The sequence below is a fragment of the Lathyrus oleraceus genome, chromosome 1, assembly GCF_024323335.1.
Source record: "Lathyrus oleraceus cultivar Zhongwan6 chromosome 1, CAAS_Psat_ZW6_1.0, whole genome shotgun sequence".
In the NCBI taxonomy this organism is placed as follows: domain Eukaryota; kingdom Viridiplantae; phylum Streptophyta; class Magnoliopsida; order Fabales; family Fabaceae; genus Lathyrus; species Lathyrus oleraceus.
In genome coordinates, this window is record NC_066579.1 from 194,429,413 (window position 1) to 194,445,515 (window position 16,103).

Genomic DNA, 16,103 nt, shown 5'->3' on the forward strand with positions numbered 1-16,103 from the left:
TCACTTGCTCAGAGTGGGTTTCGTTTAATAGACTGCATTCTGCGGATTGGTGTCCTTTGGTTCCACATATCTCACAATCCAACGAAACTGCGGCTACAGTATTCGGGTTTATGCACATATGCTCGACTTTGAGGGCTAATGCGTCCATTTTAGCTTGCATCATGTCTATAGAGCTTAGTTCATGCACTCCTCCTTGGGCTTCCTTCTTCTCAACTTTCGCTCGTTCGACTCCCCATGATTGATAGTTTTGAGTCATATCTTCAATGAGGGCACTAGCTTCAGGATAAGGTTTGTTCATCAGAGCACCGCCTACGGCAGCGCCGATGGTCATCTTGGTGTTGTAATGAAGTCCATTATAGAAGGTTTGAATGATTAACCAATTTTCTAAACCATGATGTGGGCATGCTCGTAACAACTCTTTATATCTCTCCCAAGCTTCGAACAACGATTATCCTTGGTTTTGGGTAAATCTAGTTATATGGTTTCGAAGAACGGCGGTTTTACTCGGGGGAAAATATCTAGCAAGGAATACTCTTCTAAGGTTATCCCAAGTCGTAATGGAATTGGGTGGAAGGGAATCTAACCATGATAGGGCTTTATCTCTGAGGGAAAAAGGAAATAATCTTAAACGTATTGCCTCAGGAGAAGCTCCATTGGTTTTAAAAGTGTCTGTTAATTGAAGAAATATTTTTAAATGTTGGTTTGGGTTCTCAGTAGCGAGACCTGAGAATTGTCTCTGTTGCACTAGTTGCAACAGGGATGGTTTAAGTTCAAAATTATTGGCTGGGACGGTTGGGTTTACTATACTAGAACTAGGTTCTTCATTTCATGGTTGAGCAAAATCTTTAAGAGGTCTTTGGTTTTGATCTTCGACCATAGCTCTCTTAATTCTATGAAAGAATAAACGTGCGCGAGCGTAACGTTCAGGTTCCGCCAGAGGGTATACTAAGCTTAAACTTCCGGTGCTGCGAGTTCTTCGCATTGACCGGCGGGAAATAGCCTAAGTCTAAATGATATAACAACAGGAAAATGAAATTTGACGAAATTGGTCCCCGGCAACGGCGCCAAAAACTTGATGCGGTGTTTCGCAAGTATACAAACGCGTCAGAGTAATATAAAAGATTGTCGAATCCATAGAGACCAAGTGTCAATCTATCGTTATCTATTGTTATGGTGTTTATCAAAGGCAACCAAAATAAGTGTTTTTGGAGTGTGCAATGAAAAGTAAAGTGTTGAATAAAGATTAATTAATAAAGACAGGGTCGAATGTAATTCACATAATCAATTGATAATCCAAGTACTTGCTAATAGAGCTACTTATGGGCAATGTTTTCTACTTTGAAAAGAACCAATTTAACAGGAACTGTCGCTTTCGCATATTCAGAACCGAGTTGTACTCCCTAATCAAACCCTCTTATTGTCACTTATAAAAAGGCGCGCATTGTGTTAGAGTAGTAAACCTATTTTTAAGAAATATAGTATCTTGACTAAGTTGAAAAGTATTATAACCTGGATTTCTTAACCAAAAGAGGTTCTCACGAACCAGACTCTAAACTTATAAACGTGTCCGAAAATAGTTTTAAAATCTATTTTCTTCTTAATGTTAAAATCTCCTAATGAACTAAACAAAGCGCTTTCGCTGTTTTTGAAATACTTAAAAACAATTAAGTTTAAAAAGACGTTGGACGGCTTTCGATCTTACCCAACGGAATTGAAGTGCGGGAAAACTTAAGTTGAAAGTTAAAATAGCCCTTAAGTGCTTCTACGGACAATTGTACACATTATCGGTTTAATTACGATCCTTACATTCTAACCTTATAAATTTAGTAAGACATGGTAAAGTAAAAGTGCATTAAAATAAATAAAAGTAGTGCGAGTGCGGAAAGTAAATAAAAGTAGTGCGAGTGCGGAAAGTAAATAATTTAAAGCGAGTGCGAGAAATAAATAATTTAAAGCGAGTGCAAGGAAATAAATAAAAGTAAAGCGAGTGCGAGGAAATAAATAATTTAAAGCGAGTGCGAGAAAATAAATAAAGTAAAGCGAGTGCGAGAAATAAATAAAGTAAAGCGAGTGCGAGAAAATAAATAAGATAAAGCGAGTGCGGGAAATAAATAAGATAAAGACAAGTAATAAAAACCTGCTCCAATCGGAGGGTTGAATAAATTGCAAAGCGGAAATGAAAATGGCGGCAGGATTAACTTCCTTCCAAAGTGCTCCAAACTCGATTACAGACTCTATCACAGACTCGATTACACAATTGTGGTAACACTTCAATGCGAAGCGGTTACCACTTTATAATACTGAATATATGCCTAAGTAAAACAAAGTTGCTCTGAGTTTGCCTCTTCTCTAAGTTTGGATGATTGTAAAAGTGATTTCGAGTTTCTATTTATAAGCAAGTAAAAAGATGGAAATGACAAGGATGCCCTTCAACTTGAAAAGGGGAGGGAAAACTTTTCCTCTTGTGGCGCCCGCCACAAGGCCATGGCGCCCACCACAAGCACAAAATGAGGCGCCTTAGTGGAAGTAGTGGGGAACGTGGAAGTTGAGGAAAGTTGAGCTTGGACACGTCATGGCAGGGTCTATGGCGCCAGCCATGAGGTAGGCCACAAGTACAAAATGCTGAATTTTAGGGTTTTTGGCTCTTTTTCGCTCCTTTTCTCGATCGTGGCTCCGATTAAAGTAAAAACCTGAAAACAAAGGAAAACATAGCAATAATACAACAAAATAACAATAAAACAACTAGAATGCATGTGAAATCGGAGTCGAAAATACGGTAAATTTCAGTGTTATCAACCCTTTGATTCCAATTTCTATCCATTTGTGGGTTCCCTTGATACCATTCTATTGGTACCAGTTATATTTTTCATCATTCTTCTCTTTCTTTGTTCTCGTGGTTCCACGAACTACGATTGCTCTGACTTTCTCATTGCACGATGAGAATACGTAGGCACGAGGATGCAAATCCTTGGAGAGCATACTCTTAATTATTCCCCCTTCCGCCTTAGGGCACCATTCATATCTTTCATGATTCATTACCTTACCTTTTATCATAAACCTTTCACTTAGTGACATACTATTTCTTTGACATCGAAATACAATTTTCTTTGGAATCCCATATACACATTTTTAGGACGATATAGAGGCAGTCCGCATTTGTCCCTAGAGTTGTTTGGCTCATACCCAAACATTTAATTCCTTCTTTTTTGGATAAATATAAGATGGTGGAAACCATGTTGTTCCACGTATCATTTAACATCGTTTCCCTCCATGGTGCAAATCTCATTTATCTTATGGATTCCAATACACTTTCACCTTTCGGTTCCAAACAACACTTACTTAGTCATTCATTACCAAATACTTCATTTTTGTGACTTTGGTCACTTCATTCCATTCGTCTCCATGATACACTCATCGTTCTACCTTCATTCACTCCATGTGATATACCAATTATCTTTGAGCCAAATACACTACCTCTTTGTGCTCCTTCTTGCATCCTCTTGTGAACCAAGAGATGTTTGGGTCATACCCCTAAACACTTATTTCTTCGTATTTTCGGCATTACCCTATAGTGGTAGCCATGCTAGCCCACGTACTGGTAAGATCCACTTTACTCTTGCGTTCACATTTTCACCCCTTGTTGGAGTTTGAACAACACTATCATTTGGTTCAGACCATACTGTTATCACAATTATTTTCATCTCCTACCACTAGTTCTTTGAACTACGGAGCTCTGAATTCCTCATTGCACTATGAGGATACGTAGGCATGAGGGCCCCAATCCTCATCGAGCACTTTATCTATTTCTGTTCCTTTTCCCATTCTTTCGCGAGTAATCTTAGATATAACACATATTTGAGCAAGAACAATCAAAACGGTTCCCATGGAGTACCATGGATGTTAGGGGTGCTAATACATTCCCTTTGCATAACCGACTTCCTTACCCAACATATCTCTTTCTCCCGGGTTTTATCGATGTTTTCCCTTTTCTTCGGGAATAAATAAAGTTCGATGGCGACTCTGTTACATATTTGACTGCGCCATACGTTTAGACATATTTCTGCTAGCTTCAGCACCATTGTTTCCTCTTATATTCGAAGGAGGATCTCATGTCCATAAACAAATTTGACTTTGAATTCCTAATCATCATGGAGAAATTGGTGGTCAATTTTTTGGATTAGTTTGATATTATGAACACTATTGAGATTATGGAACTCAACTAGGGCGCAAATTACAAAATTGATTAGTATTTTTGTGTAAGTTCAATTTTGTATGCTTTCTCAACTAGGGTTTTCTTATCCCTTGATGTTAATATTTTGTTAGAGAACCTAGATTCTAAGACTTTGATTTCCTTAGGTAGGTTGACCTCATGATGTTGATGTTAAAGGTTAACGATGTTATCTTCGAAAGCTTGATTATGGCAGCACAATCCTTCCATAACAACTTGCATTTCTATTATGACCTGATGATCATTGTCGGATCAACTACCAACTGACATGGCGTCTTGCGTTTGTACCATCTTGAGGGTAACGGTTGAGGCGGATTCTGAGGTGAATGTTATAACACCCCAATTTAATTATTCATTTATTTTTTTTCTTGATTCATTTAATTATTTTGTTTAAATATTGATTTATTTGATTTATGATGTGTTTGACTTGTGACGACACTTGTGTGAATTATGCGTGATTAATTAGATTTTTGGTGAAATTTAATTAATTGAATATTGGGAAATTGGTATAATATTAAGAGTTGGGTTGGATGTGTAAATAATAGAAACTAGGTGGTTACTCGAGAGGACTCGTGTTTTAGTTAGGCCAAAAATTGAATTAAAGATAATTTAATTAGGTTAGTATATTTTTTAAGAGAAATAGAAAAGTAAGGGGTTTTAGGAGTTTTACTGTAAACGTAAAAAGAGAAGAGTTAAAGAGCTTTGGAAGGGAGTTAGGGCTTGAGGAAGGAGACCCCTTAGAGATTGCTTGTTTTCTTTTGCTGGATTTACAAGGTAGGGGATTATTCATCTAAGGTTGCCTTAATCATGAAAGGGTAGAGAGGTTTCTCTTAACCTCCAACAAGATTCTCTTTTCTCTATTGTTTGAGGTTAATGTGATAAATGACGATTGTGATTATGTTTTTATGCCATGAAATGATGGGAAATTCATATTTGATGTTATGGTGCTTTATGTTCATGAGTTAACTGATTAAATGATGAATTTGTATTGAAATTGGGTGTTTTAGGGTATGAACATAATTGAGTTAATTCATGATAAAAGTGACGGGTTAAGCGTTTAATCATAGTAGGATATGTATTAGATGTAGTGTTTCTATTTGGTGATGGTATATGATGTATTTGAATGTTATAATAAGATTTGAGATGATGTATGAGGAAGATGAAGTTATATGTGAAGAACTAGGATTTTTGGATTTTAGGCTGATGTCAATCAATTGCATGCATGTAATTTTGGAAAAATCTAAAAAATTGAACTATGTGAATCAATTGATTCCCGGAATCAATTGATTGCTCTCAGCCAAAACGTGAAAAATTGAAAAAGCATAATGTAATAAGGATTGATGTCGATTGATTGCACCCATGTGTCAATCGATTGGCATTAGTTGATTTTTGAAAAATTACTGAATTGAATCATATTTTGTTACCCGATTGTTTTTTTTTCCAAAAATTTAGTTCTGTAAGTCCAAATGAGATGCGGTTTCAAGCATGGAAAGCTAACACACAAAGCTACCTCATGATAGTGTCCTGTGAGATAAATTGGTATGTTTGAGTGATGTGTGGATGTATGTTTAATATGTGAATATATATTATGAAATGCAATTATAATTATGTGAATCATTGTACATGTTTGCTGATGAATTGATGAGACGAGTAGATTGGAGTGAGAACTAATGGTGATGCATTGAATGCATGATTGTTTTCAATCAGAAGTGGGATTGTATTCATTGTTACGTTGTTGTTATTACATAATTGTTCACAGTCAGATGTGGGGTTGTGTTTAATTTTTGTGTTGTTGTCATTACATTGTTACATGACATGCAACATATGTTGTCATGTTGTGAAAGCGGCGAGTTACGAGTTTAGATAGGGGACTAGTAACTTGTCCCAAGCTCAGAGTGGGGGCTCAGGGTTCAGAGAGGGGACCCGATTCGTATGAAGAATAATTTATTCAGTAGGCACCACATGCATGAGTCGAGTCGATGTTGCATTGCATTACATAACAATTGTGTAGATGAGATATTTGAGTATTGTTGAATACTCTCGTATGGATTTGTTCGATTTTGAATGTGATGAATAACATTGTGATTGGTGATTGACCGTGATGTGGGTGAAATATGAATACATGATATTAGAGTGCATGTTTGATATGTGTATAATTTGTGATATGTGAGTCTACCCTGATTGTTTTATGCATCAATTATTATTTGAACGTATTCTCACCCTTTTTATATTGTTGTATTTGTGCTCCTCTAGAGTACAGACAATCAGATACCTGAGTAGGAGTTTGATGTAAAGGATGGTGTTGTGCCTCTTTAGTTGATTGTCGATTGAGTCTATTGAAGTCGCTCAGATATGTAACACGGGGGAAACTACCTATTCTTTTATTTTTTTTATGTTGCATATCTCTCCTTTGATTTTGATGTTGAACAATTTTTTAAACGTATTCTTGTTGAGGCTTTTTATGACAACTATTTTATAATTTCCACTTCTTATCAAATAATTTAATTTTCAATTACGTGGTTTATGTATGTTTTGTTGTTGTATAAGTAGCATCCTACTTGAAGGATTTATGTGTTATACATGTTATATTTAATTATTTGCTGAGTCAATGAGTAGGGTGTTATCAATGTAGTGTGACTTAGGTTTGTTTTACTGAAACCCCACAGTGAGTGATAACTTTACTTGCCAAAAGTACAATAGTTTAGAGAGGGAGACTTCTCAAGTAAGGATTGTGAGAGATTGTGTGTATTTCTCTCTAAAATTTGTAAATATATATTCTCAATTCTAAGACTAGATTATATGTAGGACATTTGGGTCCAGAGAAGCGATTTCTCCATCTTCCTTCTCAAGAACGTGGAAACAAAGGAAAACCAATTCCTCTCCAAATTGTGAGAGAGGAATTTTCGCTTTTGATTGATACTTCCTTATTGTTACTCCGTGAACACATCGTGGGCCACACGTAAGGCTCTGAATACCAGTTTGAGTAGCTAAGCTCATTTTGGCCAACGAAACTCATTTCGGCTTGATAAATTTCTTTCGCGCGTCCACTCAACCTTCTTGCACTTAATTTGCTTATGTTGTGAGTTATTTTATAATAGTTTATTTATTTTTCATGCTCAAATAAATTATCTCAGTCCAACAATATTTTACTAAATTATAAAATTAATTCTACTATAAATCAATTTTGTAAGGACATAGTCAAAAATAAGTATTTTTAGAAACTACAAAATACTAAACCTAAAAAAGTTATATATTTACATTGATTAATTACATATTTAAAATTTTAACGAATTTAGTCTAAAATATATCAATGCTGATTAGACTCTTTTTATATTCTCAGTTTTATAAAAATATTTCATCTACATTTTTTATCTCAAAATATTTATTATTTTATATATCAATATCAATATAACATTTATCTTTATTATTTACATTTTATTGACTTTTTCTCTATTTTATTTTACTGACTAGACTTAACTAAAATATTTTAATAAATGAGATTATGAAACTAACTATAACATTAAAGCTTACACATTTATTTTTAAAAAAAATCGTACATCTTTAATAAAACATTTTAATAAATGAAATATAATACACATGATTGGTGGGATAGTATATATATTATCCAAAGGAATATAAAAATAAAACTTAAAAATAACGAAAAGCTATAACCGTTACCTTTGCCTTGAAAACAGAAATGAAAGTACAAATCACACAGTCCTAAGAGAAAGATGAAAATCGTTATCCGACGCAACAGCCACGAATGGTTATTTGATTCTACGGATGCCACGTGTCATTTCATCAAGTAGATAGCCCCATCCCTTTCTCCTTCTTCTCCCATCACCCAAACTTTTGAACCCACCACTCTTCTTCTTCTCACATAGTGGTCCTTCTCTCTCTATATACAATTATTAAGTTCTAGAAAAATGTTCTTTTTGGGTATATTTAGAATTTGGATAAGTGGTTTTGGAGGTGTTATTTTAAAATATATATGATAGACCATTATATAACATTTCAATTTCAATTAATTTAATTTTTAAAATTATAAATTTATATTAGAAAAAAAATACTAATTTTGATATTCAAGAATATTTGTCTTAGACAACATAATTTCTTTTGATTTAATTAACAATTCTAAATTTAAATATATTAGGATACTTTCAAGTTTGAATTAATAGTCTTTATAGTTTCGACTAAATGTATAATTTGAAGATATAACAAATTAATTTATTTTATTGTATACATTTTAAATTAGGGGAAAGGAAATTGAAGAAATATGATTAATATATAAGAAAAAAGAGATGTGTTATACCAACATATAATAGAACAACTTTATACAGTATCCTTTCAAATCTCACTTTTATTTTTAAAATATTAATATTATTTAATAAATTTTAAAATATTTACTAATCATATATAATATTAATTCATACACTATCATTAAACTCTTAATATATTATATTATATTATACACTATTCTTAATATATAAGTATAAAATAGAATTCGATTATTTATTACTTATTAATTTAAACATTCTTAAATATATTTAATGACATTATGCTCATTTAAAAACTAAACTAAAATTAATCAATCACATTTTTTATTATAGATTTTTCCATTAAAATTAATTATTTGTGAATATTGTCAATTATTAATTATAGACATTTCTTTTAACCAAATCTAAAACCTTAGTTTGTCACATTTAAAAAATCTAATCTCTTACACTAAATAAATAATTGTGATTACAACTTTTTGATATTAACACTTTTTAATATATGTATCAGTTTGTATTTAAGATACAACTAGTAAAAAATATTATTCTTGATATTTTATTTATTGTGGTCAAGATGGAAAAACAAATAGCAATATAAACGAGGACGCAAGCACGCATATATAAGTGATGAGTTTGTTACGTGCATAGTTGATTGCATTCTGTTACGATTCATTCATTCATAGATTGAAAAAGTTAGTTACTATTGAACTGAATTGGAAGAAGAAATGGATCACATCGCCGATGCACAACGCACCGATTTGATGACCATAACCCGTTTCGTTCTCAACGAACAATCAAAGCACCCTGAATCACGCGGCGATTTCAGCATCTTGCTCAGTCACATTGTTCTTGGATGTAAATTCGTTTGTTCCGCTGTTAACAAGGTCCTCTCTCAAATTTTCTTTCTCTTCTCCAAAATTTGTTTATCATTCATAAAATTTGTGTAGCAGTTGTTGTAGCAATTTTAGTAATATTGTTATTATTATCAACTTTTCATTTTGCGGTAGTATCGTTAATCTTTGATATTGCGGAGAATAGCGATTAAGTGCATGTTAGCTTTCACGGTGAATTCGGAAGAGTAACGCTTGATTGAGTGCATGTTAGGCATCATGGTGGATGATTTGTGAAAAAAATTGTGAACCACCGTGATTTTTGCAAAATTACTTCGTTAGTGTTTGGTTACACGATTGGAGCATGCAAAATTGATTCTGGATGTATAAAATTGATTTTAGTTGTTTTCAAGGAAAATTGATTATGTTATCCATAATTGATTCTATTTGAAGATATGACTGCTAGCTTTTGAGATTCAACTTATTTTTACATCTCGAACTCATTTTTACTTTCAAACATAAATCAATTTACGTATATATTTGGTTTAGCTTTTGGAATAGGCAAAAATAACTCCAGAGGTACATAAATGATTTTAGAATAATTTTGAGGTGTTTGATTCTTCTAAGATAGAATTGATTCTGACTTTATAATTGATTTTATTTGAAACTATAATTTATAGCTTTTGAGTTTAATTGTCATTTTTACATTGAATTTATGTTCAACTCAATTTGCATAAAATTATATAAATATAAATCACTTTACATTCAATTCACTTTTAACTATATTCAATTTTACATAATCAATTTACTCAAATTCAATTTTACATAATCAATTTACTCAAATTCAATTTTAGATAATCAATTTACTCAAATTCAATTTTGTTCAGCGCAACCAAACATATGTTATGTTCACTAATCACCTCACTTTAAAACAGAATCAATTTTACATAATCAATTCACTGAAAATCAATTTTGTTTACCATAGAACCAAACACAAGCTTTGACTAATTGTGATTCTAACAAACTCGCTCTGATATCATACATGCACAAATTCTTTTTGATATGGTCAAAATTCTGGTTAGAGTAATCAGGAGTGGTTTTAAACTGTGGTTGCAGTTGTTTGTGGTTTGTTGCGAACCTATCCTACCTATGCAGCCGCAGTTGCTGTTGGGGAGACTTTTAAATCTTTTATATTAATGTTCCAATTCTCGTTACAGACCTCAATTTAGATCTATGATCAAAACTTTTGAAGACAAATAATAGTAATATATAATAATTTGCAACTTATATTTTCACTGTGGTTAATTTGAAGTCATATATAGCTGATGCAATTACAATTGTGGTTAAATAGAGAGATTTGAAGAACTTTAATTCCCAACCACGCCATTTTTCAAAGTCTTGATTGCGACATTAAGGTTGAAATAGTTGAATTTTGATTACGCCTGAAATTTGTCGTTATGATGATGATGATAGGAGATGTTTTTGATGATATTATATATGAGATTTTGTTATATGTGCAGGCTGGTCTTGCTAAGCTCATTGGACTTGCTGGAGAGACCAATGTGCAGGCAAGTGTTTCCCAAACAAACTTATGAGTATATGTCTTTTTATTTATTTATTGCTATTACTTTAATTATAAACCATGTGAGATTATTTATAATAGCAGGCAAAAAGAACATGGTTGGTGACATTTTTATCTTTAAAAGTGAAAATATCTTAATTTGTGGTTGGACCAGGGTTCACTGGAAGTGTTTTTTAAAGAACTTGATTTTACAACATTCATTTGATTAAAAATTTGCAGTGAAATAGTTCTTGTGTAAATGTTTTTACTCTAAACTCAAATTTTACGCCATGTTTCATTTTTAATTATCAATTTGGTTTCATTTCTCATTTTAACTTTTTCTTTATGTTTGTTTATTGTTTGGAATGAAGGGTGAAGAACAGAAGAAGCTGGATGTTCTTTCCAATGATGTATTCATCAAGGCTTTGAAAAGCAGTGGCAGAACAGTAAGTGATTAATTAATTTTCACAGTATATTGAAGAATGTGTTTTATGGCTTATGATGATGATATGATGTTTTAACAGTGCATCTTGGTTTCTGAAGAAGATGAGGAGGCAATATTTGTGGATCCCTCGCAACGTGGAAAGTTGTTCACTCTCTTTCCTTAGCAGTGTCAATTTTTTTTCATATACTCTCTAAGAAGGTTTTAAATTGTAGTAGTGATTTTGTCATGGTAGCGTTGTAGCCACCTGATTTTTCTTTAATCAAGGTTTTGATTGAATTGCAATATGCGTCTATAATTGTGACCACATCATTAAAGTTTTAGAAGTTTTGTTTTGCATTGTGAACAAAATTGTGACGGAATCAGTTGTATTTACTTGTATTTTTTGTGTTATCAAGAATTGTGTTATGACATGATGTCCACAGTTTAAAACCTTCTAGGGAGAGGTTTAACTTTGATCTTGGACTCTGATTTGTTAATATGAACTTTCATTTTTTATGATTCAGGTACTGTGTTGTTTTTGATCCATTGGATGGCTCCTCTAACATTGATTGTGGTGTTTCCATTGGAACTGTGTGATCCCTATTCCCTACTCAATTTCTTGCTATTTGTTCCTATGTAGCACCGACACTTCACACTAAAAGTGTGTTTGGTGTCTGACATGTGTCAATGTTCAACACCGGCATGACACAAATATATGTGGTGACATTCAATTATTGTCATTCTCTCAAATTATTATAGATGTCGAACACTATTGATGTCGGTGCTTCATAGACTTGTTCTTCTACTATTTTATTGTTGTCTCGTGTAGAAGAACTTATATTCCATTCTAACCGGATAATGCTGGATTCAATTGAGTATGTTGTAGATTTTTGGGATTTATATGATGAAAGATAACCATGCACCAGTCATAGAAGATGTCCTGCAACCTGGGAAGAACATGTTGGCAGCTGGTTATTGTATGTATGGAAGCTCTTGCACGGTATAATAATCATAAACTTGTATCCTTGTTCATTGTTCATGACTTTTTATGTTTTCATTTTAAAATTACAATGCTTTATTACTCCATGACACTTTGAGATCTATTGATTTGCAGCTTGTGATAAGCACCGGAAGTGGTGTTAATGGTTTCACCCTTGACCCTTCTCTCGGTGAATTCATCTTAACTCACCCTGACATTAAGGTATTACTCTGCTCACTTATGGATCACTGTTATAAATTGTTAAAAATTTGATGGATTAGGCATTACTATCTTGTACAAATATGCGCAAATGGTTTTGAGAAGGTCTATGATGGACCAGTACTTCAAAATAACCTGGAACTCTAACAAAGGTCAACGCGTTTCTCGGAAGTAGAACTCTGTGGTCCTCTTTATCCTTACAATTGAGACATAGACCTGATCGCCGCTAATTCATCAAAAACAAGAAAAAACAAAAGAGTTGAGTTCTGAGGCACACATTCATTTTCCCTTATTTTGTTTGATTTGGCTCCGATTAGGTCTTTGTCTTATGATGGACCACCTATCATAGTGGTCCATCATAGATTTTTCCGTAGTAGTTGGCTTCTCAACAACTGCCAAATGTTGGGTAATATCTAATAACTACTTACATGATTGAATCTGAATAAAGAAAGATGATTGACATGACCTATATATCTACACCATTTGTGTTAATGGTTTGATTTGTGGCTCTCTGCACAGATCCCAAAGAAAGGAAAGATTTATTCAGTGAATGAAGGGAATGCCAAGAACTGGGATGGCCCTACTGCCGCGTACGTATGCATTCAGTAATGTTAAAATGTTTTCAAGTACTGAAGTAAAATTTTTGACAATGCTGTATTCATTTTGTTACTTCAGTTATGTGGAGAAATGCAAGTTTCCCACAGATGGTTCATCAGCAAAGTCTCTAAGATATATTGGAAGGTATCACATATTCTCAACCCTTGAAGGATTCTAATTGTGCTTACTGCCCTTGTTTTAATCCTCTTCAAAGTGTTTGTTTGGCATCGGTGAGTTTGTCAAAATTACTATAGGTCACCATGATTTTTTTAAAGCTTAGAAGTGTGGCTTTAGCCAAAATCACGGTGACTCGCAGTAATTTTTCCATACTCACCGTCAATCCAAACATGCACTAACGTGTATTCAACATACTTGAAATACAACAGTAATATCTTTTTCTTTTGCTACTGTCATTCATATACAATTATACTTGTCTTATTTTTTTAGTAATCATGCTATTGGTGTGAAGTATCTACTGACTTTACTGATGACTAATCTCTGTCAAGGAATTTGACTGACCACCTTTACTGAAGTTTTCATTTCCCTTCTCACCTACATTTTTTCCATCCACAAAACACAGACCCGAAAGCTTGTTTAAGGAATCCGAATCAAGTTCAATTTGAACATGTGACCTATATTTGTCTTAGTTCATCCTACATAAATAATTTATAGTAACAGAAATTTAAGCTGAATTATTTTTTTGAGTCTTCGGCAAAAACTAGTTTATAAATTTGAACATCTTTTTTCAAATTATAATATTTTTCTACCTCAAACAGCATGGTAGCTGATGTTCATCGCACATTGCTTTATGGAGGTGTCTTTTTGTACCCTGCTGACAAAAAGAGTCCAAGTGGAAAACTTCGGTATGTCAAATTCAACCTCAGTTTAAGCTATTATAATTTTTATTAGGTCTAATTTTGTAAATATTAATGGCTTAATTTAACCTCTTTCATGCAGTGTATTGTATGAAGTCTTCCCAATGTCCTTCTTGTTGGAACAGGCCGGAGGACAGTCTTTCACCGGCAAGCAAAGGGTAATGTATCTGCCACAAGTTCCACATAAATTTAATCGAGCTCGTGAATTTTATACGTGCTTTATTTGGCAATGAGCTGATAAATCTTGTATATTACCAGGCACTTGATTTAATTCCAACAAAACTTCATGAACGGTCTCCCATATTTCTTGGTAGCTATGACGATATCGAAGAAATCAAAGCTCTATATGCTGCAGAAGAGGGTAAATAAAAGGAACCTCAAAAGCTTCCTTCTGTTTTTCATGCAAGCATTATCCAATTGTTAGGCTAACAAGTGCCTATAACAGTTAAAACTTGTTTACTTGCTCATGTATATGCTATAAAACTTCTTATTGAGCTGCTGCTTGCCATGGTTATAGTTTACATTTACTTGTTTTGGTACAAAGGTTATAGTTTATATTAATGGATAAACAATGTTAGATTAACTAAAAGTTACATGTTACTGTAGAAACAAAATGTGAAGGATATTAATGTGAAAGTAACGGAGCTCCAATGCCTTGATTAAAATGAAATTAATAAGGATGGAAAAACTGATGAAGAAGGAAATCTGGAAGGCGATGAAGATGCTAAAGGTGTGAGATTTGATGATATTGAGGATGAGAGAACCACCACACCCAATGATGGTTTTTAAGTGGTAAAATTGGATCTATCACAAAATGGTTCTATTAGAGTTGAAATCAAAGGAGTCATATAGAATCAAGGTCTGTGCTTCAAAGTCACTTATAAAAACTATCAGCAAAGAGAAGATAACAGTGTTTGCACCTGTCTTTCGGTCACTTACTGTTCTAAAAGCAAAGATGTAGAGGAGGAGAAGCAATATTGAGTGATGAATTAGACGGCTGAGATTTAGATGAATATGATGAAGAAAAATATGTTTAGTATTAAAAATTTAAAAATGAGTAGCTAAGTAAGGATTGAGTTCAAGTTGGGTGGAATTTTAATTTTTTTTATCTGAATTTAAAGATGCAATTATTGAGTTATTTGTTTTAAATGGTCGAAAAATTAAATTAAAAAAAAAATGAAAATTATAGAGCAAGGGTACTATGTAAAGGCAAATGTTGGTTTGTAGCTCTATGTTCTAAAGTGGGTGAAGAAGATACGGTTATCAATCAAAGACCAAATTTGATGGAAACTCTCATATATATTAGGGTTTTGAACAGTTAATTTGCCAAACCTAAGCAAAGTGCAAATATAGTGGTCAACAAAATACAAAACGTGAAAATGTGCGAATTTTATATCATACGATACATGAGGAAAATCTATTCTTCTGAGATTACTCCAAACAAAGCATGGAAAGCCAAGGATACTGCAAAAGAAATTATTAAGGGAGATGGTGATAGGTAATATGTAATAATGTGGAGGTATGCTGTTGAGCTGAAAGATGGTAGGTTTGAGAAGGGTAAAAGAGATGATGATAGGTAAAACTCTCTTGTATGGAAGAGATTTGTTGACCTTTGAAGATGTTCAATCAGCCTTGTACTATAAGGATTTAAACAAACGAAAGGAGCACAAGCCTTCGATAGTTGGTGAAGGATTATCCGTAAAAGAAAATTTCACAAAGAAAGATGGTAGGTTTGAGAAGGGTAAAAGTTCTACAAAAAATTTATGGTGGTAATGCTCCTGCTATTAGGTGTTATCATTATAAGAAGGAGGGTCATACAAGAAAGATGTGCCCTGATCGACCGAATAATCATGGTGGAAAGGATAATGGTAATGCATCCATTGTGCAAGATGATTATGAATCATCTGATGTTTTGGTGGTTTCAAGTAGTGACTCTAGCAAAGAGTGGATTATGGATTTAGGTTGCACTTGACACATGACTCCAAACAAAGATGTGTTTGAGGAATTATGTGATCAAGATGGTGGATCAATGTTGTTGGGAAACAAGAAAGCTTACAAAATTATAAGTATTAGATCAATGAGATTCAAGCTCCATGATGAGTTAATAAGGTTATTG

At 33.3% G+C, this 16,103-nt stretch overlaps 1 protein-coding gene and 1 non-coding gene across 2 annotated transcripts; both read left to right on the forward strand.

Moving 5' to 3' along the window:
- Positions 1–386: 386 nt before the first annotated feature.
- Positions 387–493, forward strand: LOC127116324 (small nucleolar RNA R71). The gene has a single exon (XR_007801276.1). It is a non-coding gene; the product is annotated as a small nucleolar RNA R71 (small nucleolar RNA).
- An 8,564-nt stretch (positions 494–9,057) lies between these two features.
- LOC127127225 (fructose-1,6-bisphosphatase, cytosolic) lies at positions 9,058–15,121 on the forward strand. Its single transcript, XM_051056361.1, has 13 exons — positions 9,058–9,386; positions 10,853–10,900; positions 11,265–11,339; positions 11,418–11,479; positions 11,842–11,908; positions 12,204–12,317; positions 12,432–12,518; positions 13,035–13,105; positions 13,191–13,256; positions 13,889–13,975; positions 14,070–14,145; positions 14,246–14,348; positions 14,594–15,121. The coding sequence occupies exons 1-13, from the start codon at positions 9,228–9,230 to the stop codon at positions 14,614–14,616; spliced, it is 1,038 nt and encodes a 345-aa protein (XP_050912318.1). The 5' UTR covers positions 9,058–9,227; the 3' UTR covers positions 14,617–15,121.
- Positions 15,122–16,103: the final 982 nt, after the last annotated feature.

Coding starts and splice junctions, on each gene's coding strand:
- LOC127127225 (XM_051056361.1), top strand. CDS start 9,228: ATGGATCACATCGCCGATGCACAACGCACCGATTTGATGACCATAACC. Junction 11,340..11,417: donor TGAAAAGCAGTGGCAGAACA/GTAAGTGATTAA, acceptor ATGTTTTAACAG/TGCATCTTGGTTTCTGAAGA. Junction 12,519..13,034: donor TAACTCACCCTGACATTAAG/GTATTACTCTGC, acceptor CTCTCTGCACAG/ATCCCAAAGAAAGGAAAGAT.